At 47.1% G+C, this 22,343-nt stretch overlaps 2 protein-coding genes across 5 annotated transcripts in view; both read right to left on the bottom strand.

The window, feature by feature from the left end:
• Nucleotides 1-801: 801 nt before the first annotated feature.
• On the bottom strand, nt 802-2,521 carry LOC140916912 (uncharacterized). Its single transcript, XM_073358809.1, has 2 exons — nt 2,010-2,521; nt 802-1,410 (listed from the first exon to the last, which is right to left on the bottom strand). The coding sequence occupies exons 1-2, from the start codon at nt 2,413-2,415 to the stop codon at nt 887-889; spliced, it is 930 nt and encodes a 309-aa protein (XP_073214910.1). The 5' UTR covers nt 2,416-2,521; the 3' UTR covers nt 802-886.
• A 9,206-nt stretch (nt 2,522-11,727) lies between these two features.
• Nucleotides 11,728-22,343, bottom strand: part of UBE2G2 (ubiquitin conjugating enzyme E2 G2) — a 55,229-nt gene continuing 44,613 nt past the window's right edge. For all 4 annotated transcript variants that reach the window (XM_073360326.1, XM_073360325.1, XM_073360322.1 and 1 more), the window contains 3 exons: nt 18,308-18,426; nt 16,107-16,247; nt 11,728-14,062 (listed from right to left, as the gene is read on the bottom strand). In XM_073360326.1, coding sequence (XP_073216427.1) covers nt 13,950-14,062; nt 16,107-16,247; nt 18,308-18,426 — 373 coding nt within the window. In that variant the 3' untranslated portion in view covers nt 11,728-13,949. The remainder of the gene's footprint in view (nt 14,063-16,106; nt 16,248-18,307; nt 18,427-22,343) is intronic.

Below are 22,343 nucleotides of genomic sequence, written 5' to 3'. Positions count from 1 at the left end.
CACCAAGCCGCCGAGTACATAAACCGCAAGGGGTACTTTTCGATAGTGCTGCAAGCTCTGGTGGATCACAAGGGACGTTTCACCAACATCAACGTGGGATGGCCGGGAAAGGTGCATGATGCTTGCATCTTCAGGAACTCTGGTCTGTTTCAAAAGCTGCAGGAAGGGACTTTATTCCCAGACCAGAAAATAACTGTTGGGGATGTTGAAATGCCTATATGTATCCTTGGGGACCCAGCCTACCCCTTAATGCCATGGCTCATGAAGCCGTACGCAGGCAGCCTGGACAGTAGTCAGGAGCTGTTCAACTACAGGCTGAGCAAGTGCAGAATGGTGGTAGAAGGTGCATTTGGACGTTTAAAGGCGCGCTGGCGCAGTTTACTGACTCACTTAGACCTCAGCGAAACCAATATTCCCACTGTTATTACTGCTTGCTGTGTGCTCCACAATATCTGTGAGAGTAAGGGGGAAACATTTATGGCGGGGTGGGAGGTTGAGGCAAATCGCCTAGCTGCTGGTTACACGCAGCCAGACACCAGGGCAGTTAGAAGAGCACAGGAGGGCGCGGTACGCATCAGAGAAGCTTTGAAAACCAGTTTCATGACTGGCCAGGCTACGGTGTGAAAGTTCTGTTTGTTTCTCCTTGATGAAACCCCCCGCCCCTTGGTTCACTCTACTTCCCTGTAAGCTAACCACCCTTCCCTCCTCCCTTTAATCATTGCTTGCAGAGGCAATAAAGTCATTGCTGCTTCACAGTCATGCATTCGTTATTCATTCATCACACAAATAGGGAGATGACTACCAAGGTAGCCCAGGAGGGGTGGTGGAGGAGGGAAGTAAAATGCCACACAGCACTTTAAGCACAACACTTTAAAAGTTTACAACTTTAAAATTTATTGAATGACAGCCTTCTTTTTTTTGGGCAATCCTCTGTGGTGGAGTGGCTGGTTGGCCGGAGGCCCCCCCACCGCGTTCTTGGGCGTCTGGGTGTGGAGGCTATGGAACTTGGGGAGGAGGGCGGTTGGTTACAGAGGGGCAGCAGTGGCAGTCTGTGCTCCAGCTGCCTTTGCTGCAGCTCAACCATACACTGGAGCATACTGGTTTGGTCCTGCAGCAGCCTCAGCATTGAATCCTGCCTCCTCTCATCACGCTGCCGCCACATTTGAGCTTCAGCCCTGTCTTCAGCCCGCCACTTACTCTCTTCAGCCCTCCACCTCTCCTCCCGGTCATTTTGTGCTTTCCTGCACTCTGACATTATTTGCCTCCACGCATTCGTCTGTGCTCTGTCAGTGTGGGAGGACAGCATGAGCTCGGAGAACATTTCATCGCGAGTGCGTTTTTTTTTTTTCTTTCTAAGCTTCACTAGCCTCTGGGAAGGAGAAGATCCTGTGATCATTGAAACACATGCAGCTGGTGGAGAAAAAAAGGGACAGCGGTATTTAAAAAGACACATTTTATAAAACAGTCGCTACACTCTTTCAGGGTAAACCTTGCTGTTAACATTACATACATAGCACATGTGCTTTCGTTACAAGGTCGCATTTTGCCTCCTCCCACCGCGTGACTACCCCCTCAACCTTCCCCCCTCCCTGTGGCTAACAGCGGGGAACATTTCTGTTTAGCCACAGGCAAACAGCCCAGCAGGAATGGGCTCCTCTGAGTGTCCCCTGAAGAAAAGCACTCTATTTCAACCAGGTGACCATGAATTATATCTCACTCTTCTGAGGATAACACAGAGAGATAAAGAACGGATTTTAGTTGAATGCCAGCAAACATACACTGCAATGATTTGTTCTACAGTGATTCCCGAGTACGTGTTACTGGCCTGGAGTGGTAAAGTGTCCTACCATGAAGGACGAAATAAGGCTGCCCTCCCCAGAAACCTTTTACAAAGGCTTTAGGACTACATCTAGGAGAACAGACTACATCTAGGAGAAATGCCAGGGCAAAGTAATCCTTTCACATGCTTGCTTTTAAACCATGTATAGCATTTTAAAAGGTACACTCACCAGAGGTCCCTTCTCCGCCTGCTGGGTCCAGGAGGCAGCCTTGGGTGGGTTCGGGGGGCACTGGCTCCCGGTCTACGGTGAGAAACAGTTCCTGGCTGTCGGGAAAACCGGTTTCTCCGCTTGCTTGCTGTGAGCTATCTACAACCTCCTCCTCATCATCATCTTCTTCGTCCCCAAAACCTACTTCCGTATTGCCTCCATCTCCATTGAAGGAGTCAAACAACACGGCTGGGGTAGTGGTGGCTGAACCCCCTAAAATGGCATGCAGCTCATCATAGAAGCGGCATGTTTGGGGCTCTGACCCAGAGCGGCTGTTCGCCTCTCTGGTTTTCTGGTAGGCTTGCCTCAGCTCCTTCAGTTTCACGCGGCACTGCTTCAGGTCTCTGTTATGGCCTCTGTCCTTCATGCCCTGGGAGATTTTCACAAAGGTTTTGGCATTTCGAAAACTGGAACGGAGTTCTGATAGCACGGATTCCTCTCCCCATACAGCGATCAGATCCCGTACCTCCCGTTCGGTCCATGCTGGAGCTCTTTTGCGATTCTGGGACTCCATCATGGTCACCTGTGCTGATGAGCTCTGCATGGTCACCTGCAGCTTGCCACGCTGGCCAAACAGGAAATGAGATTCAAAAGTTTGCGGTTCTTTTCCTGTCTACCTGGCCAGTGCATCTGAGTTGAGAGTGCTGTCCAGAGCGGTCAGAATGGAGCATTCTGCGATAGCTCCTGGAGGCCAATACCATCGAATTGTGTCCACAGTACCCCAAATTCGAGCCGGCAACGTCGATTTAAGCGCTAATCCACTTGTCAGGGGTGGAGTAAGGAAATCGATTTTAAGAGCCCTTTAAGTCGAAATAAAGGGCTTCATTGTGTGGACGGGTGCAGGTTTAAATCGATTTAACGCTGCTAAATTCGACCTAAAGTCCTAGTGTAGACCAGGGCCAAGCTTAGCTGCCTCACCAACTCCTCGAGTGCTGCAGGGTGTAAGTCAAAGCAGGTCCCTATAAGTCCCCTAATCCTGACCATCCCAGCACTTCTGCCTCTGCAATTTGTTCACTAGCCTTTGCCCCCCTGAGCAGCCAGCTCAGCTGGGCGTACAGCTACTGGTATCGCCAAAGTAGCTCACAGCCGGTAGAGTGTTCCAATCAGTATGGGACTTTCTGACCTTTGTGGATTGGTCTGTTAAGATGATGAGCCTGATTCTCCTCTCCCTTATGCCATTTTCACACCACCAGGACTCCATTAGCCTCCACAGAATTTCTCCTGATTCACTGCCGTGTACACAAGTGGAGAATTGAGACCCCTTAGGACAGGGGTGGGCAAACTAGGGCCTACAGGCCGCATCCGGCCCATCAGGGTTTTGGATCTGGCCCGCGGGATTGCCAGCCCCATAGCACCCACCCGTGGGATTGCCAGCCCCATGCCACACCCCACACCCCTCCTGCACCCCAACCCCTGCCCTCAGCCCCCTCCTGCACTCTGTACCCCTGCTGCACGCCAACCCCCTGCCCTGAGCCCCCTCCCACACTCCGCACCCCCTCCTGCACCCCAACCCTCTGCCCTGAGTCCCCTCCTGCACCCCACACCCCCTCCCACACCCAAGCCCCCTGTCCCAGCCCTACATTCATGGCCCTGTATGAAATTTCCCCACCCAGATGTGGCCCTCAGTCCAAAAAGTTTGCCGACCCGTGCCTTAGGACAATGGCCAGCTTCACAGAAGACTGCTGAGAAAACCAATGCTCAGAGATGGGGGTGGGGTCTGTCCAGAACCAAACCAGCCGGTGTATACAGTCCACTGCTTCCCCTTACACTGATTCTATAACACAAAAGAGCTTTTATTCTGTTCCTCAATGAACTCCTCTCAACATCTTCCCTCAGAGAGACAAGCATTAGGCACCACCTTGTGGCTATGGTCATTAAGCGCACCATTTTTGCATTTTCCTACCTCAAGCCACTCTACTCTCCCTGTGGTATTTGTCTGGACACATCTTACAAGATGTAAGAGCAAACTTACTGTAATGGATTTCTAACCCCATTGCAGTGACAGGGTGTCAGCCTCCTTTAATTTGTAGTGGTTTCATTCTAGTTGGAGCACTAAGGGCAGTTTAGAATTAAGGTCACCTAGGCAATTCCGTTGTAACCGCTCAGAACTTCCTGAAGCTTTGCTTTTGTGGGATGAAATTTTCCACACTTGGTCTCTGTCAGAAAGTTTTGGATTATTCTTGTTCTAAACTTTGAGCAGACCTCATTCTACTGGTTTTGAGACTGAAGGGAGAGAACCATTTTTTTTCCTGTGTAAAATTAATCTTATCACCTGTTTTTGAACAGTTTGAACAACAAAGCGATGGAGATACAGTGTTGAAATTTGGCAGTGAAATAGCCTTTGTTGTGAAGTAGTGCTGTGGGTGTTTTGGTGAAAATCAGTTGTGATTTGACTGAGTTATGAAGATTTGAGAATCGCAGTTTGCAGATACCACCAAGCTGGGAAGGGTTGCAAGTGCTTTAGAGGATTGGATTAAAATTCAAAATGATCTGGACCAACTGGAGAAATGGTCTGAAGTAAATAGGATGAAACTCAATAAGGACAAATGCAAAGTAGTCCATTTAGGAAGGAACAATCAGTTGAACACATAAAAAATGGGAAAGAAGGAGTACTGCGGAAAGGGATCTGGGGGTCATAATGGACCACAAGCTAAACGAGTCAACATCGTAACGCTGTTGCAAAAAAAGTGAACATCATTCTGGGATGTATTAGCAGGAGTGTTGTAAGCAAGACACAAGAAGTAATTCTTCTGCTCTACTCCGTGCTGATTAGATCTCAACTGGAGTATTGTGTCCAGTTCTGGGCACCACATTTCAGGAAGGATGTGGACAAATTGGAGAAAGTCCAGAGGACAACAACAAAAATGATGAAAGGTCTAGAAAACATGTCCTGTGAGGGAAGATTGAACAAACTGAGTTTGTTTAATCTAGAGAAGAGAACACTGAGGGGGCATGATAACAGTTTTCAAGTACATAAAAAGTTGTTGCAAGAAGGAGGGAGAAAAAATTTTCTTCTTAACCTCTGAGGATGGGAAAAGAAGCAACGGGCTTAAATTGCAGCAAGGCAATGTAGGTTAGACATCAGAAAAAACTTCCTGTCAGGGTGGTTAAGCACTGGAATAAATTGCCTAGGGAGGTTGTGGAATCTCCATCACTGGAGATTTTTAAGAGCAAGTTAGACAAACACCTGTCAGGGTGGTCTAGATCAGTGGTTCTCAACTAGGGATCTGGGGCCCCCTGGGGAGCTGCAAGCAGGTTTCAGGGGGGCTACCAAGTAAGGTCAATGTTAGACTTGCTAGGGTCCAGGCAGGGGTGAAAGTAAGTCTAGGGACTTACTGGTATGGGGCTGGGCTGGGGCTGGCTCTGGCCCCCGGAAGGGGCAGGGCCTCAGGCAGAAGGAGCGGTGCGGGGGGGGGGGGTCAGAGCCAGCCCCGGCCCACCCTGTACTGGCAAGTGCCTCATTCCCCCTCCCTGGGGTAACAGCGGCAGCTGGGGGCTCTGGCAGTGGTTTAAAGGGCCCTGGGCCCTTTAAATTGCCGCCCCAGCCCTGCCGCTGCTACCCCAGGGCTCCGGCAGTGGGGCTCTGGGAGCAATTTAAAGGGCCGGGGGCTCCAGCTGCTGCTGAGAGCCACAGGCCCTTTAAATTGCACCTTGGGTCGACGATCCACCCTGGTACGGCGCACCGGCTCTTGCTTTCACCTCTGGGTCCAGGGTAGAAAGCGAAAACTCCACTGCATGGGACTGAAGCGCTGGGCCTAAGTCCTGCCACCTGGGGCTGAAGCCGAAGCCTGAGTAATGTAGCTTCATGGGGGCCCCTGTGGCATGGGCCCTGCTTGTATCCCCTAACACAGGCCCCAGCTTTTATATGCAGAAAACCAGTTATTGTGGCAGAGGTGGGCCATGGAGTTTTTATAGCATGTTGGAGGGGGGGTGGGGCCTCAGAAAGAAATAGTTGAGAACCCCTGGTCTAGATAATACTTAGTCCTGCCAGGAGTGCAGGGGACTGGACTAGACGCCCTCTTGAGGCCCCTTCCAGCCCTATGGTTCTATGTGCAGTATCTGGTGTGTGATTGTTAAAGCAACTTGTTTCAAGCACAGGGAGGCTGTGCAGCACATGCTTGGCTAACAGCTGCGAAGGTGCCTCCGCCACAGCACGTTCTCAAAGTGTGAATTGAACAAAACCTTCGAAGGTGCATAGTGGAGCATCTGATGCTGACAGTACATTGCGTGTGGGGAGGGTACAGTGACCATGTCTAGCCAAATAGTGACAGATCATGGATTTGTTTTCCCTTTCAAACAAGGCTACAAAAACGACATTAAGAAAACATTCAGGTTGCACAGATAAGTACTGAAAAGTGGTGCATAAGCAACCTTACCTTGCGCCCTGCTATCAGTACACTGCACTATCGACTTTAATGATATAATCACATACAGTATCTCAAATATTCTGCTCCATCACACAGTGGAGATCAAAGGAGCTTTGCCAGTTTACATCAGCTGAGGATCTAGTCCCTAGATCCTAATCAATATTGCCAATTCAGCAAGAGATCCTGACAAAATTGCACTGGAATGCAGGAATATTTCTATTCTCACACTATACCAAAGACTCTCTAGATAATAGAAGGTTTCAGAGTAGCAGCCGTGTTAATCTGTATCCACAAAAAGAAAAGGAGTATTTGTGGCACCTTAGAGACTAACAAATTTATCTGAGCATAAGCTTTCGTGAGCTACAGCTCACTTCATCGGATGCATGCAGTGGAAAATACAGTGGGGAGCTTTTATATCCACAGAGAACATGAAACAACGGGTGTTACCATACACACACTGTGACGAGAACGATCAGGTAAGATGAGCTATTACCAGCAGGAGAGAATAAAACAAACAAAACAAAAAACCTTTTGTAGTGATAATCAAGGTGGGCCATTTCCAGCAGTTGACAGAACATGTGAGGAACAGTAGGGGGGGAAATAAACATGGGGAAATAGTTTTACTTTGTGTAACGACACATCCACTCCCAGTCTTTATTCAAGCCTAAGTTAATTGTATCCAGTTTGCAAATGAATTCCAATTCAGCAGTCTCTCCTTGGAGTCTGTTTTTGAAGTTTTTTTGTTGAAGTATTGCCACTTTTAGGTCTGTAATTGAGCAACCAAAGAGATTGAAGTGTTCTCCAACTGGTTTTTGAATGTTATAATTCTTGACGTCTGATTTGTGTCCATTTATTCTTTTACGTAGAGACTGTCCAGTTTGGCCAATGTACATGGCAGAGGGGCATTGCTGGCACATGATGGCATATGTCACATTGGTAGATGTGCAGGTGAAGGAGCCTCTGATAGTGTGGCAGATGTGATTAGGCCCTATGATGGTGTCCCCTGAATAGATATGTGGACACAGTTGGCAACAGGCTTTGTTGCCAGGATAGGTTCCTGGGTTAGTGGTTCTGTTGTGTGGTGTGTGGTTACCAACTACATGGTAAGAGCCAGGCCAAAGCTGTGTCTGGAACCCCACCCAGTGTCAAGCTAGTGGGGCAGAGGGGTTCATCTAGAGGGTGATGGATCACCCTGGCACCAGCACTGAAGATTAGGGGATAAGGTATCAAGGAGAGGGGAGAGCTGGGGAACCGACTGACTGATCAAGAGAGTGGATGGGCACCCGGTGGCAAATGGGTGCTTTAGGATTTCCCAGGTGGTGCTGGGGGCCACAGGAGGAGGTAGGATACAATGGGGAACCCATTCTAAGCAGGATTCAGATACAGGAAGGAGCTGTGTGGGGTGTTTATTATAACCCAGTGACACTTGTGGATCCATTAAATGGAATATGGAGGGCTCATTAGCTTGTCACATGTCCTGGTGGATCTTCCCCCCACCAAGCTCTGGGAGCCTATTTCCTCAGGGGAAGGGGAAGAGCTAATCCTTCCCATCCCTCCCTCACACCCTGCCCTCTCATGCCAGCCAGAGCCTGGAGCGTGGTGAGCTCAACCCTATGGTCCCTGAGGATCCCGGTGCCAGTACTGGTGCCCTGCTGCTGTGAAAATCTGGTGCCTGCAGCAGTGGCTGGGAGCCCTGCTTGGCTCTGGGCTCATGGGAAGCCAGCATGGGAGATGGGCAGAGGAGCAGGGTTCTCTAACCACTCACCGGGGGAAGAGGAGAGGACTAGAAGGGAAGAGAGGAGGAGCCAAAACAGGAGCCAGATGGGCAGCAGCCCCAGAGGTGGGGGTCGGCCAATGGGGATATTGGTGTGCACACCATCAGCTCTATTATTGAGCTAGGCATTTCTATTAGGTTAACCAGACCTGCTGGCCTCCGGAAAGGTGGCAGGAGACCTGCTGGCCTCCGGAAAGGTGGCAGGAGACCTGCTGGCCTCCGGAAAGGTGGCAGGAGACCTGCTGGCCTCCGGAAAGGTGGCAGGAGACCTGCTGGCCTCCGGAAAGGTGGCAGGAGACCTGCTGGCCTCCGGAAAGGTGGCAGGAGACCTGCTGGCCTCCGGAAAGGTGGCAGGAGACCTGCTGGCCTCCGGAAAGGTGGCAGGAGACCTGCTGGCCTCCGGAAAGGTGGCAGGAGACCTGCTGGCCTCCGGAAAGGTGGCAGGAGACCTGCTGGCCTCCGGAAAGGTGGCAGGAGACCTGCTGGCCTCCGGAAAGGTGGCAGGAGACCTGCTGGCCTCCGGAAAGGTGGCAGGAGACCTGCTGGCCTCCGGAAAGGTGGCAGGAGACCTGCTGGCCTCCGGAAAGGTGGCAGGAGACCTGCTGGCCTCCGGAAAGGTGGCAGGAGACCTGCTGGCCTCCGGAAAGGTGGCAGGAGACCTGCTGGCCTCCGGAAAGGTGGCAGGAGACCTGCTGGCCTCCGGAAAGGTGGCAGGAGACCTGCTGGCCTCCGGAAAGGTGGCAGGAGACCTGCTGGCCTCCGGAAAGGTGGCAGGAGACCTGCTGGCCTCCGGAAAGGTGGCAGGAGACCTGCTGGCCTCCGGAAAGGTGGCAGGAGACCTGCTGGCCTCCGGAAAGGTGGCAGGAGACCTGCTGGCCTCCGGAAAGGTGGCAGGAGACCTGCTGGCCTCCGGAAAGGTGGCAGGAGACCTGCTGGCCTCCGGAAAGGTGGCAGGAGACCTGCTGGCCTCCGGAAAGGTAGCAGGAGACCTGCTGGCCTCCGGAAAGGTAGCAGGAGACCTGCTGGCCTCCGGAAAGGTAGCAGGAGACCTGCTGGCCTCCGGAAAGGTAGCAGGGAAAAGTGTATAAATCAAGCTAAGGGTACTTAAAAAAAAAAAAAAAAAAAAAAAAAAAAAGAACAGGTTAACCAGTGGGCCAAAGGGCGGGGGAAAGGGGCAAGGGAAGGTTTTGCCTTCAGTCCTGGTGTCTGCAGCCAGACCAGCACCTCCCATCAGCTGGCTAGATGTTCCTGTGGGATTCCTGAAGGCAATGATAGACTGAAGCAAACCTTATGGCACCTAGTAAGATGGTCCCTCCCTCAAAAAGCTTACAATCTAAACAGTACCATGGACAGCACTTGAAAAGACCGGGATTAGGAAATTGCTCACACCACCAAGGTATGGGTCTGCTATGGCAGATACTCAATCCTGAGCTCTTCCACTGACTTGATGAAAAGGTCCCATCCCCAGATTCAAAGCTGGATGCCTAAAGTTTGGAACCTAAACTCTCTATTTATCTGCTCAAATTAATAAGCCAGCAGCTCCCATTGGCTTCAGAGCAAGGTAAGGATGCTCAGGGCCCCAGAAAAATCAGGTCACTTATTTAGATGCTTTCCTTAAGGGCCAAGATGTCCAATCCTGGGTACCTCAATGAACAATGCCTGTATTTTCGGATTCCCATGCAGCGTAGTCTCTTCTCACCTCCACACTTACTGAGCTAGGGCTCTTTGGCAAGGGAAGAGGAAAGTATGGTAAGTCACAAGATAAACTCTACAACTGGTGGAGATTTTACCCAGGGAATAAGCTAAAGTGAGCACATTTGCTTCATTTTAAAGGCATATGCCTTCAATTCATGACATTGATTATGAAGTCAGAACTGGTCAAAGAAACTGGTGAGAATCCATTCCCTTTCCTCTCTCCGCCACCCCTTCTCCCCCCGGGTCTGCTCTGCCCTCCAGTTGAGTCTGTTTAATGTGGTTCCAACACCTTTTAGTACAACAGTATTTTCAAAGAACCTCTCATTCCCCATCCGATGAAGTGAGCTGTAGCTCACGAAAGCTTATGCTCAAATAAATTGGTTAGTCTCTAAGGTGCCACAAGTACTCCTTTTCTCATTTCCCACTGTGTGTGTTCTGCCAAAGAGGAGAGGGGACCTTTAAAAAGGATGCTGCTAGTATCCTTTTAAACTAATAAAGCCTAAAGCAAACAATCCACCAAAGAGAGAAGTAAAATTATTAAAAAGTAAGAAGTTACTTGCATGTATAGATCACCGTACGATACCTGCAGTTCTGACGCTCCCCAGAGAACAAGTTCCGACTGAATTGTTTCAGACACTGAAAAAGGCAAATTGATCAGGACTGTTACTAGGGGCTAGTATTACAGCACTTGTGAACGTGAATCTCTTTTTAAAAGGGAAAGAAGATTTCTCCTCTCATTGAAGACCATCCAATATCACAGCAGCAGCTTTATCAAATAGAATTCTATAAACTGTTCCTAAGCTGTAAGAAGTCTACAAGGTGCAGAGTTGCTGGCACAGAATGGCTGTGACATCAGAGGTGAGGCATTTCGGCAATGGGCAAATGACCCTTTGCACGCCTCAAGTTTGTGAAGTACTCTGATCTTTCTGGAAGAAGAGTGTCAGCTGTGCAGTAATTTGATTCACCTACAGTATTTGAATCAACAAGTTTTATTTTTCATCATTTGCAACTAGTACAAAACTATTCTAATGCGCTGTGTTATGTTTAAATGAAGTTTAAACATTTTGAGAAATAAACTGTGTAGTACAGTAAATAACATTCACCTATTTTGGCCATAGCATAAACATGAGAAATCAGAACAAACAGATCCCATTACCCGAACAAGGCAAGTTTCAGTTCTTAAACCAACCACTGAGAAATAACTTCTATTTAGATTTTTCAAAGTTATTAAAATTGGTGGTTTAAATCAAGTGGTTTTACTACTAATTTTAGTCATTATTTAAGCCATTTTGATGTAGCAAATCTGCCCTGCCTTTCAATGCTAACAAGTTTCTTTGAAATCAGTGTGTTCCATGTCACTAAAAATACCATTTTCTTTTTGAGAGGACAAATTCAGGGGGATGTGGCGATTTTTCAAAGTTGGATGCCCAATTCCCACTGAAAGTCAATGTGAAATGAGCATCGAATTGCCCATTTCCATAGTCGTAAGTGCAAACACAAATCCTGGAATGGACACTAAACCTCATGCCTAAGCTGAGCTGTTGCTATTAGAGATCAGAAGGAGACCTTCATGCCCAGTGCAGGACAGGATTCTTGCACCACCTTCTAAAACAGCTTGTGCTGTTCACTGTCAGAGACAAGATACTGGATGGGATGGACCTTGGGTCTGAGCCCACTTGGCAATTCTTATGCCCCTTTGTGTCTTTGAATATCTCTCCTGTGGGCTTAATGATAGTGGACTATATCTTTTCCCACATGGGGCCCAAGTTAAAGCTGTACTCTCCTGGCTATCTATCTTTTCACCTACTGAAAGAAACAATCGAGGAGAAATTCATTCTTATGCTTTTGTGAAAGAAGAAAATATCACTTTATTTTCAATATACAGATTAAGTTCCACCATAAAATAAGGATAATGAATCTTTGAATACACATGAATAAAAATATTTTGTTTTTAAAACAAGACTAATTCTGCCACGTCCCTTTCTTGATTGTGATCAATCTGTCTGGAATCAGGCATACAGCCCCCTCCTTTAGGAAGCTGTTTCCTAATGTGACTATGGTATTCCACAAGCTACACCGCATCTATCCAGTGCATAAAATGCCTTCACTCCACATACAAAAGCTACATCTTCATGTACATTTGCAAATACTAGTTGGGTACAATACTACTCCATCATCTTCCTGCCCCCAAAACTAGTCCTCTTCCAAACCTATAGGAATTACTCCCTATAATGGAGGTAAATCCAGCAAGTTATCCCAGCCCAGAGTCTCTTCAGTGATGGATAAAGACGACGCCCTAGAGTGACATGCAGCACATGTGTGTATGCAATATGAACTGCAAGCCACCAGATACTGAAATGAGAGCAATATACATGTGTCACTTCAGCAAAGCTCTCTCAATAATGTAATTATTCCTATAATTTGATTTCTTGGTTCTTTTCATTCAAAAACAGATACTCCTATCCTAGCCTGTTTTAGATAGTCAACAATATTTGATTCCACACACAACAGAGGCTTATGTTATTGCTTGCAGCATAAGCATATTTGCTTGAAATGCCTACAGAAGATTCAGGCCTAGACAAGAGGTTCAGTTGTAAAGCAAGAACACTAGAAGGTGCCCCACACAAGCTTTACAGTCTGGGCACTACAATGAGTAGAGTTTGAAAGTTCTTCATTGTCCTGCTGCATACCATACAGAGGTCAGTAGAACAATGTTGCAAGTGTGCATCCTTCCATCCTCTAGAGGATGGCATCAGTGATAAGGATCTCCCCCAGCACTGACTTAGGTATGCAAGAGCAGTTAGCATCTAGAAATTGCAACTCCTGTTAAAGTAAGGGTTAAATTGGATCACCGTCAAAATCCACGTTCCCTACCTGAAGTGTGGGTGACCTGGTCTGTCATGATAAGTGTTCAAGTCAGTACTCTACTCTATCAAGTATTGGCAGAACAGGGTTTCAGATCATCTCACAATATCTTGGAAAGATTTTAGTTTCCCAGCAGGACTAGCTGAGTCCCCCGCTCCACGATTTTCAGAGCACAGATGACCTACCTTGCGTTTCGGGATGCAGGTACCTAACAAAACAGCTGACCAAAATGTTTAGGAAAAGACTGGGTTTCCTGACCTACTTCTCTGATTTAAACTGGAAGTTACAATAAATATTTTTAGGGAGTAATTACAGCAGTCATTGAGATCTCTTCTTTGCAAAAGCAGATTCAAAGGCTAGATTTAGACTCATAGCATGATACAAAAATATTGGGCTATTCTAAACAGCTGGGTCCACGAGCATCAGCCACAGATGAAACTGGCCATCTAGAATTTGAGACGCCTTAGCTAAAAAACTTAAAATCGCTACCTACATTAAAACAACCTGAAGGTATTCTTGTTTTAGAACCTCTTTCACTGAGCTACCTTTTTGTAAACTCTGGTGTTGAATATCATTGCTGTTTCCAATTTCCCAATGAGATCACACAATTAAAAATGACTTTGTTTCTGCACACATTTTTGGGTACGATGTTAAGCAGAAACGTAAAGCTGATTGTTGTAGCAGGTCACCTAAAACTCCTCTTCTCTGGAACAAGCTCTGGGAATACCTGCAAACATTAATATGCTGACCACCTAGCTACTTAAGTATTTGTTCACTAACCTTTGCTCTGAATCACTGACTGGGGAGGATTCCACTGCTTGGCAATGCACAATGACTTGTGCATTTTCTTGGTGAGACCAGGGAGTGGATTGCAGAAAATGAGTATAAGACTGTGCTAGGCTCAAATTCATGCTTTGTAAAGTCTCCATGTTTTCAATACAACAGAATGAGGTAGCATTGAACAGCCTTTGCAATAGGACTGACTCCATTTTTGAATTCTAGTAAAGTACCCCCTTGCTACATGTTTTAGTCTGAGCCAGAGGCTTTTTAAAGGGGGGGAAATAATAAAAAGAATAAAGAGGAAGAATTAGGCCAACAATTTTGCAAAATCTGCCTTTTTGGTATCAGCACTAAGCATTGCTCTCTGTCAGCTGGAGAGAAATACAAAACACTGCAGTTTCGTTCTTTTCTTTTTTGTTTTTAAAGCCCAAGGGACTTCTGCACAATCTGCTTGGCAATTTTGTTAAACTGTTCTCTGTCATCCCGCCACATTTTGGAGGCATCAACATTGGCTCCACTTTCATCATTTGGTTCTGAAATGAGAAAGACAAAACAGATAGGCAGGTTACTCACCGAGGACTTTGGTTCTTCAAATGCTGCCTCTGCACATTCATCCCCCTGTGTGCTTGGGATACCATCCGCACCAGGGGGAATGTAGATGCCCTTGGAGAGAAAATCCCACTATATGTGCGGCACCCATCCCACCCCTTGTTTCACATATCTCACAGAAAATAGAGGAGAGTTTCAGCAAGAGGTTTTTTGGGGGGAAAAGCTTAAGTGATTGGTATTGGTGCTTTCTTAGTAGCTGAACCTCAGCACTTAAGATAGTATTTTGTCACCAATGAGGCAGTCAGAAGATTAGTGGAGGTTTCTAACACTGCAGGCTGCCACCTGGCAAATCCCTTTCTGGTTCTGGAGTTTCATGAAAACCCAGATTTCTCTTCAGCCCCACCACTGCAGGTCCTCTCCTGCACCTGGGGGAAGAGTGCCACAGAAACACACACAACATTCACTTCTAGAGCAACGTTCACTTCTTCAACTTCAAGAATCTCAGAACTTTGCAAACAGTATTTAAGCCCCTGTGAGGTTGGCAACTCATTTTACAGTCAGCTAAATTAAGGTACAGAGACTTACCCAAAATTAATAAAGAACAGTGGTGAAAGGGGGAGCATAATTACTTCTTAAGGATCATACAGACAATGGCAACTGAGAATAGAACCCAGGAGTCCTGGCTCCCAGCCTCTACCTCCTGCATCTGCTAATCTGCTTTCATGGTTTGATCACAAGGAATTGGAGCCATTCCATGACAAGAGGGGAATAAAGCTCATGAAGTCTCTTGTGACTGTACGTGAACTTCAGATCAAATTAATCCAACTACGGATGATTTGACCAGTTCAGAGCACAGAAACACTAACCCGAGGATCACCAATCTCCAAACCTAGCTTCTTCCAAGACTGTTACCATCCAGACCTTTCTCACCACTCCTGGATCAGACTGTGGGACCCTATACCTCTCGCAACCTCTCCACTAGGCCCCAGCTGCCTTCAGTTTCCAGTCTTTGGTAGGCACAACTCCAGAGCACACAGTTTGAATCTGCTAGCAGCCAGGGTCCAGGAAAGAGGTTTCCAGAATCTCTGCTACACAAAGGATATTCAAAGGTGTGTCTTGTGGCAGGGGAAAAAGGGAAACAAAGTCACAAGGATGGAAGAGTCCAGGCAGCTATTGGAGCATTGGAAAGCCTGGGTAAGATGGTGGCACAACCCAAACCTTTTGAGGCCTACACATCACTGTATTAAGCCTTAGGATGTTTAATGTATAACTGGTAATTGAGCTGATTTGGGAACAGTCTTGATGTTAAAAACGGGAACAAGTAGAGTGCTTTGCGTCCTGTTCATTCAGGTTTTCTGTTCCTAAAACCTTGGATTTTACATCCTGATGGTCATTGCTGTGATTATGGTCGACGGTAGTATTTCTTCCCTGAGTGTATATATCCAGAATAGCTCTCTAGGTTCTTAGCCAGCCTTCATCATAGCAGCATCTAAGCACCTAAATTATATTTTTATCACTCAGTACCAATTATTCAAGAGACACATTTTTATCTTCTCCAGTTATTAGATAGCCAAACTTTAGAAACTTATCTCCAGGGTAGAAATCTGTGTGAAATATTATTACATTAGCTATAAGGCTTGCAGGGTTGTCCCTGAAACGCTGACTTCTTAGGTGACCTATCAGAATGAGAACCAAAAACTGAACCCTGGTTTCACACACGATAGCAGAGAGCAGTAACTGGGCCTCACAGATCTCCATGGCGGTGCCACTAGCCTGGACAGAAGCAGTGTGAGGTTGCATGCAAACCTGGAGCCACCAATTTGCTGATCTAGTCCAGGTATTTTGAGGGTACCGATACATTAATAAAGCAGTAGGTGGCTGTTATGGCACTGACAGACCTTGCTGTTGCAGAACAAGGTCTGAGACCTTTGACTGCCCAACAAAGACAAATATCAAAGTAAAGACATTACCCATGCTTCAGAAATGCTATCCTAACTGAGCAACTCCAGATGAGGCACTAATCCTTACCTGCTAACATGCTGACCACTGACAAAAGGATCTTCTCCACGCTCTGCACTGGGCTCCACCGCTCAGCGCTGCTCTCGTACCCCATGGGGTCATCCCCTGGAGCATGCAGAATGGAAATGCAAACTCTCCCATCTGGGTAAACTGAAGAGGAAGCAGAGGAGATGAAAAGCTTTTTATAAATGATGCATTTGCCCCTTTGGGCTCCTCAGACCAGCAATGATTTATGTGCAGAGATGACCAGACTTGCTCAGCCCTTGCCTCCACACAGCTGCTCCTGAACCCAAGGGGACACTTTCCCTTCAGAAGGCAACAGGACAAGTTATGGGTGTTTTGTTATCTTCCCTGAACTAAGAAGGGAGAAACTAACTTTACCATCATTGTAGCCCAGGTCACAGAGGCAGGTTGTAAAAATCAGATCTCATGCACAGGAGAAAAAAAATAATACTCTACAGTGAAAGTAGGCAGCAAATTAGAGCCAAACATTTTTCAGCTTTACTAGTGCCCAAGCTTCTCTCTCCCAGGGACTCTGCAATATGGATTACTGTACCTCCAGAGAATCATTACCCCATAGTTTCCAAAGTGAACCGCACTTCGTTATTTTCTGCCCATATTTCTAGCCTCCCTACAGCCTTTTGCCCTGTCCTCACCACCCGTTCCAAATTACTCTCACCCGCAGGTTTCATTAGCATACTCCTTCCAGAACAGAGATGGAGATATTAAGAGTGGATCTCACCACAATCCTCTGCTAGTCTCCTCCCTGCAACTGGACACAAGATACTCTGACACTCCAAGAACTCCATCCTCTGCTGGTCACTGCTATGCTGACTTGCTGGATTTTCAAAGCAGTATAGAAAATTTTAGCCTATATATATATATATATATATATATACACAACTAAGTCACCCAGGCTTCTTGAAAACTTCAGTCCCTGCAGAACTTTCCTTACATTACATTAAAGGTGCATCTGTACAGGAGTCAACTGGGAGATCAGTTCCCATGGTGACAGGCAGGGTCTAAGAACATTGACAATCAGTCGGAGACAAGGGCAATGGGAGCTGGGTGGATTAAACTATCCCTCTTGCTGACGGAATAATATACCATAATGTACAGGAAGGGCAGAGTAGGTGAAGATCAGGAGCTGCACAAATTCCATGGCTTGTTTAAACCATATTTCATGTCAGGTACCTAAATCTCAGCCAGAACTTAAAGTGGTTGACATTCCAGAGCTTGTGTACTAGGGGTGGGGAACATGCGCGGCAGGTGCGACCAGAGTTTTCCCTCTAGTATTGTCAGACTTTAATGAATCAGAGGATGGGTCCAGGCACATAATTTGAGTCATAATAAAAGGTTCACACATGTTTTCTGTGTTGCTTTAATAACTAATTAAAGCAGTAACCAACAACTTTGTGCAGAACGCCATGGGCCTATTCAGAAAATGAGAATTGAGTGCCGGAATAGCATTTGGTGCAGTTTTTAAAATATATGAGCTTTTGGACACAAGCATTAGTATTATTCAGTAGAACACTCTTAAACCCCTACCTGCAGAGAGGAGTCCCATAAAAACAGTTTGGTTGTGATACAGTGAACAGTTAAAAAGATTGGAGTTACACTAAAAGACTAAAAAAACCTCTGCTGAAATTCACATCCAAGAATCTGAGCTGTGCCACATATTGAACAGAGGCACCTGGCCTCACAGCAATGTCACCTGAGGAATCTTATTAAACCCCCGTCTTTTGCAGCAAATGCTACTTTTTCTTCCCTTAAAAAGATTCCTCACATTAGCAACATTTAAGTACAGAACAGCACAGAAGAGAGTCTACCCCAGATTCAGATTGTTTTTCTAGCCATACACCACAAGGCATACACCATCAGAGAATTCAGATGTAGTATAACTGCAAGAATTCCTGCAATGATCCCCATGCAAGACAGACTCACTTTTCAGTCCTGACCCTTGCTGTACCATGACCAAGAAAGCATGATAAGAGAGAGTTAGATTAGGAGAAAAGACAGTTCCAGAAAGACATGAAACTGTCCACTGGTTAGGAGAGCTCCCAGCACACACTCCAGATCTGGGGTTAAATGAGAGACAACAGCCTTTGTGGAAACACCTGATGTCCTCCTACAACAGTTGCCCCTTTAAAAAATTATGTATTAAAATAAAGTCTTTAAAAAAAACCAAACACCTGTTGAATCAAACTTACTGTTTGGATGAAACATCTCACATGTGAACCTCATCTTCGGAGGACTTAGAGGATAATCAAGAGGGAAGCTCAGGATAGCTGGGAAAACACCATACTCAAAACAGGTATCCTCTGGGCCCCTAGAAACAAATGAAACAAATTAAATACCTGACTGCAGTGTAAATCCCTCTCTCTGCAGTAGTCACTTATTAAGAGGATTAATCAGAGACATACAATTTAACCTTGGTGTTGTGAACATCAAAAAGAAATCGGAAAGAAGAGTATATTGGCCTATCAGTACTCCTGCAATAAGAGTCAAAGTGTTAAGAAAATTATTATGCACACACTTGGGATTCCATTAAAATTCAAATAATACAGTTATGGTAGGGGACAGAAAAAAAAAAGATCCCAAAAGTTAAGAGTAACAAAATGATTATTTGTAAAAGACTGTAAGCGGTTAGGGGCAGGAACTCTCTTACTGTGCGTTTATAACACTGAGCACAGCAGGGCACAGAACCTGAATGGGGCCGCCAGCTGCTACTGCAATACAAGTAGTAAAGCATTTCAGAAGATGGCACATCAGTAGCAGCAAGTTACTTATAATGTGCAGGACACTATTCTTGTGCAACACATGCTAATGTCTATTTGAACAACAGACTTCTCCTGTCCTGGCGTGGCTAGCATTACCACCAATATCCCCCATTTAAAGGTGGCTAATGACTAAGATCTTGTTGAAACTTGTTCTGAAAAAGTCTGATATTTGTTTTCAAGTTTACACTTCAGGAGAAAGGTGGTGATATATCAACTCCCGGCATCAGTCACTGCTGTTCAGAGCTTGTCTCCTTGAAGTATGAAACACAGGCTTGCAATGTTCCCATTCAAAGATGTGAGGGCTGGACCCATGACCGGTTCCCTTCCTCACAACCATGGCACACAAAGCATGGTTTGCCCCATGAGACCACTATCTCAGTCATTACAAGCATGGGAAAAGTAATTGAAATGGCACTGTTAAGTTATTTCTCCTTAGGTTTCAAGTCCTCTTCACACTACTTTTGACAGCCAAGTGGACTCTGGGAACTGAAGTTTGTAGTAGAGAAGTTTCCTCTCTGATGAACACCCTGGGGTGTGCTATTGTAGGATATTTACAAGCAGAGAACTGCTGGTATTTGATTACTGGTCACCAGTCAATTGTGATCTCTGGCTTTGCAGTGGGGCTGCCGCTAAGACAGGCTCTCTGCCTGCCCCGGCCCCACGCCGCTCCTGGAAGCTGCCAGCGCCACCCCGCAGGGGCAGAGGTCTCCCTCCTCATGCTGCTCCTGCCTTTAAGCACTGCACCCGCAGCTCCTGTTGGTCACAGCTCCCCATTTCCAGCCAATTGCAGAGAGGAGCAGCATGCAGAGCCACGTGCCGCTCACACCTGCTAAAGGGGCCGCAAAGGTGCATTGGCGCTTTCCTGGAGTGGTGTGAGGCCGAGGTAGGCAGGGAGCCTGCCTTAGTGGCAGCCAACCTGCACCGCAACCAGGAACCGCAGGAGATAAGTGCTGCCCAGAGGGAGACCGCACTCCAACCCCCAGCCCTGACCCCCCTCCCAGAGCCAGCACCCACACCCACTCCTGCACCCCAACACTCTGCCCCAGCCCGGAGCCTCCTCCCGCACCCAAACTCCCTCCCAGAGCCCATCCCCTCCTGCCCCCCAACACTGCCCCAGTCCAGAGCCCTGTCCTGCACACAAACTCCTTCCCAGAGCTTGCACCCCTCACCCCCTCCTGCACCCCAACCCCCTGCCCCAGGCTAAGCCCAGAGCCCCCTCCCACACTGTGTACCCCTCGGCCCCAACCCAGAGCTTGCACACCCTCCTGAACCCCAACCCGGTGAAAGTGAGTGAAGGTGGGGGAGAGTGAGCAATGGAGAGGGGGGATGGAGTGAGTGGGGCGGGGTTGTGGGGAAGGGGTGTGGCCTCAGGGATGGGGCAGGGTAGATCCTGGGTAGCCCTTAAATTCAAAAAGGGATCTTGGGTATAAAAAGGTTGGAGATCACTGCTCTAAGAAAACCAAGAACAGAGACAACAACTCTTCCTCAGCTTTCATCCCCTAATGCCCCTACTCTACTTGCGCTACATTGATGACATCTTCATCATCTGGACCCATGGCAAAGAAGCCCTTGAGGAATTCCACCATGATTTCAACAATTTCCATCCCACCATCAACCTCAGCCTGGACCAGTCCACACAAGAGATCCACTTCCTGGACACTATGGTGCTAATAAGCGATGGTCACATAACCACCACCCTATACCGGAAACCTACTGACCGCTATTCCTACCTACATGCCTCCAGCTTTCACCCAGATCACACCACACGATCCATTGTCTACAGCCAAGCTCTACGATACAACCGCATTTGCTCCAACCCCTCAGACAGAGACAAACACCTACAAGATCTCTATCAAGCATTCTTACAACTACAATACTCACCTGCTGAAGTGAAGAAACAGACTGACAGAGCCAGAAGAGTACCCAGAAGTCACCTACTACAGGACAGGCCCAACAAAGAAAATAACAGAACGCCACTAGCCATCACCTTCAGCCCCCAACTAAAACCTCTCCAAAGCATCATCAAGGATCTACAACCTATCCTGAAGGACGACCCATCATTCTCACAGATTTTGGAAGACAGGCCAGTCCTTGCTTACAGACAGCCCCCCAACCTGAAGCAAATACTCACCAGCAACCACACACCGCACAACAAAAACACTAACACAGGAACCTATCCTTGCAACAAAGCCCGTTGCCAACTGTGTCCACATATGTATTCAGGGGACACCATCATAGGGCCTAATCGCATCAGCCACACTATCAGAGGCTCGTTCACCTGCACATCCACCAATGTGATATATGCCATCATGTGCCAGCAATGCCCCTCTGCCATGTACATTGGCCAAACTGGACAGTCTCTGCGTAAAAGAATAAATGGACACAAATCAGACGTCAAGAATTATAACATTCAAAAACCAGTCGTAGAACACTTCAATCTCTCTGGTCACTCGATTACAGACCTAAAAGTGACAATTCTTCAACAAAAAAACTTCAAAAACAGACTCCAACGAGAGACCGCTGAATTGGAATTAAATTTGCAAACTGGATACAATTAACTTAGGCTTGAATAGAGACTGGGAGTGGATGGGTCATTACACAAAGTAAAACTATTTCCCCTTGTTTATTCCCCCTCCCACCCCCCACTGTTCCTCAGATGTTCTTGTCAACTGCTAGAAATGGCCCACCTTGATTATCACTACAAAAGGTCCCCGTCCCCCCCCGTTCTCCTGCTGGTATTAGCTCACCTTAAGTGGTCACTCTCCTTACAGTGTATATGGTAACACCCATTGTTTCATGTTCTCTGTGTATATAAATCTCCCCACTGTATTTTCCACTGAACGCACCCAATGAAGTGAGCTGTAGCTCACGGAAGCTTATGCTCAAATAAATGTGTTAGTCTCTAAGATGCCACAAGTCCTCCTTTTCTTGTTTTAGGGGATACATACACCTGTCAGGAATGACACAGACGAGGCAGATAGATTGAAAAGAGGTAGGGCAAAGTTTTGTGCTTTCCATTACGCAGCACAGATGGTGGCAGATGAGTTTGACTTAACTTAAAAATGGCAGACCAAAGACCACCAGCTACTAATACCATACCAACATCCAACCAGCATTGGGCCCTTCCGACCATGTAGGTATCTGGAAGCACGCCACCCAAAGGTGGGCTGCAGGAAAGGGAAAGAATAAGAACACCTACTGCAGGTGGTACACAGCCCCAAATATTATGCCATAAATGGAGGAGTAAGGGCACTAGACACAGTCAGCAGTAATTAGTCCTACAAGCCTAGTTAACGCCTTTGGAAAGGTCACACGCACGCAGCCACCTGAGGCACACAAAGAGAGCACAGGATGGGAGCAAGCTGTGCTGCTGGAGGTGCAGGTGACTGGAGCAGCATGGAGGAAAAGGCCATGGATCCACAGGGTTATCAACCTTTTCAGCCTGAGTCTATGCATGAATGTCTAA

Source organism: Lepidochelys kempii, chromosome 9 (assembly GCF_965140265.1).
Source record: "Lepidochelys kempii isolate rLepKem1 chromosome 9, rLepKem1.hap2, whole genome shotgun sequence".
Lineage (NCBI taxonomy): Eukaryota > Metazoa > Chordata > Testudines > Cheloniidae > Lepidochelys > Lepidochelys kempii.
This window is presented reverse-complemented; position numbering and strand designations above follow the sequence as displayed.

Excerpts from the sequence above, each read along its gene's own strand:
- LOC140916912 (XM_073358809.1), bottom strand. The coding sequence starts at position 2,415 with ATGAAGGACAGAGGCCATAACAGAGACCTGAAGCAGTGCCGCGTGAAA. Across the intron at positions 1,411-2,009 it reads AGGCGGAGAAGGGACCTCTG|CTGCATGTGTTTCAATGATC; the intron begins GTGAGTGTACCT and ends TTTCTCCACCAG.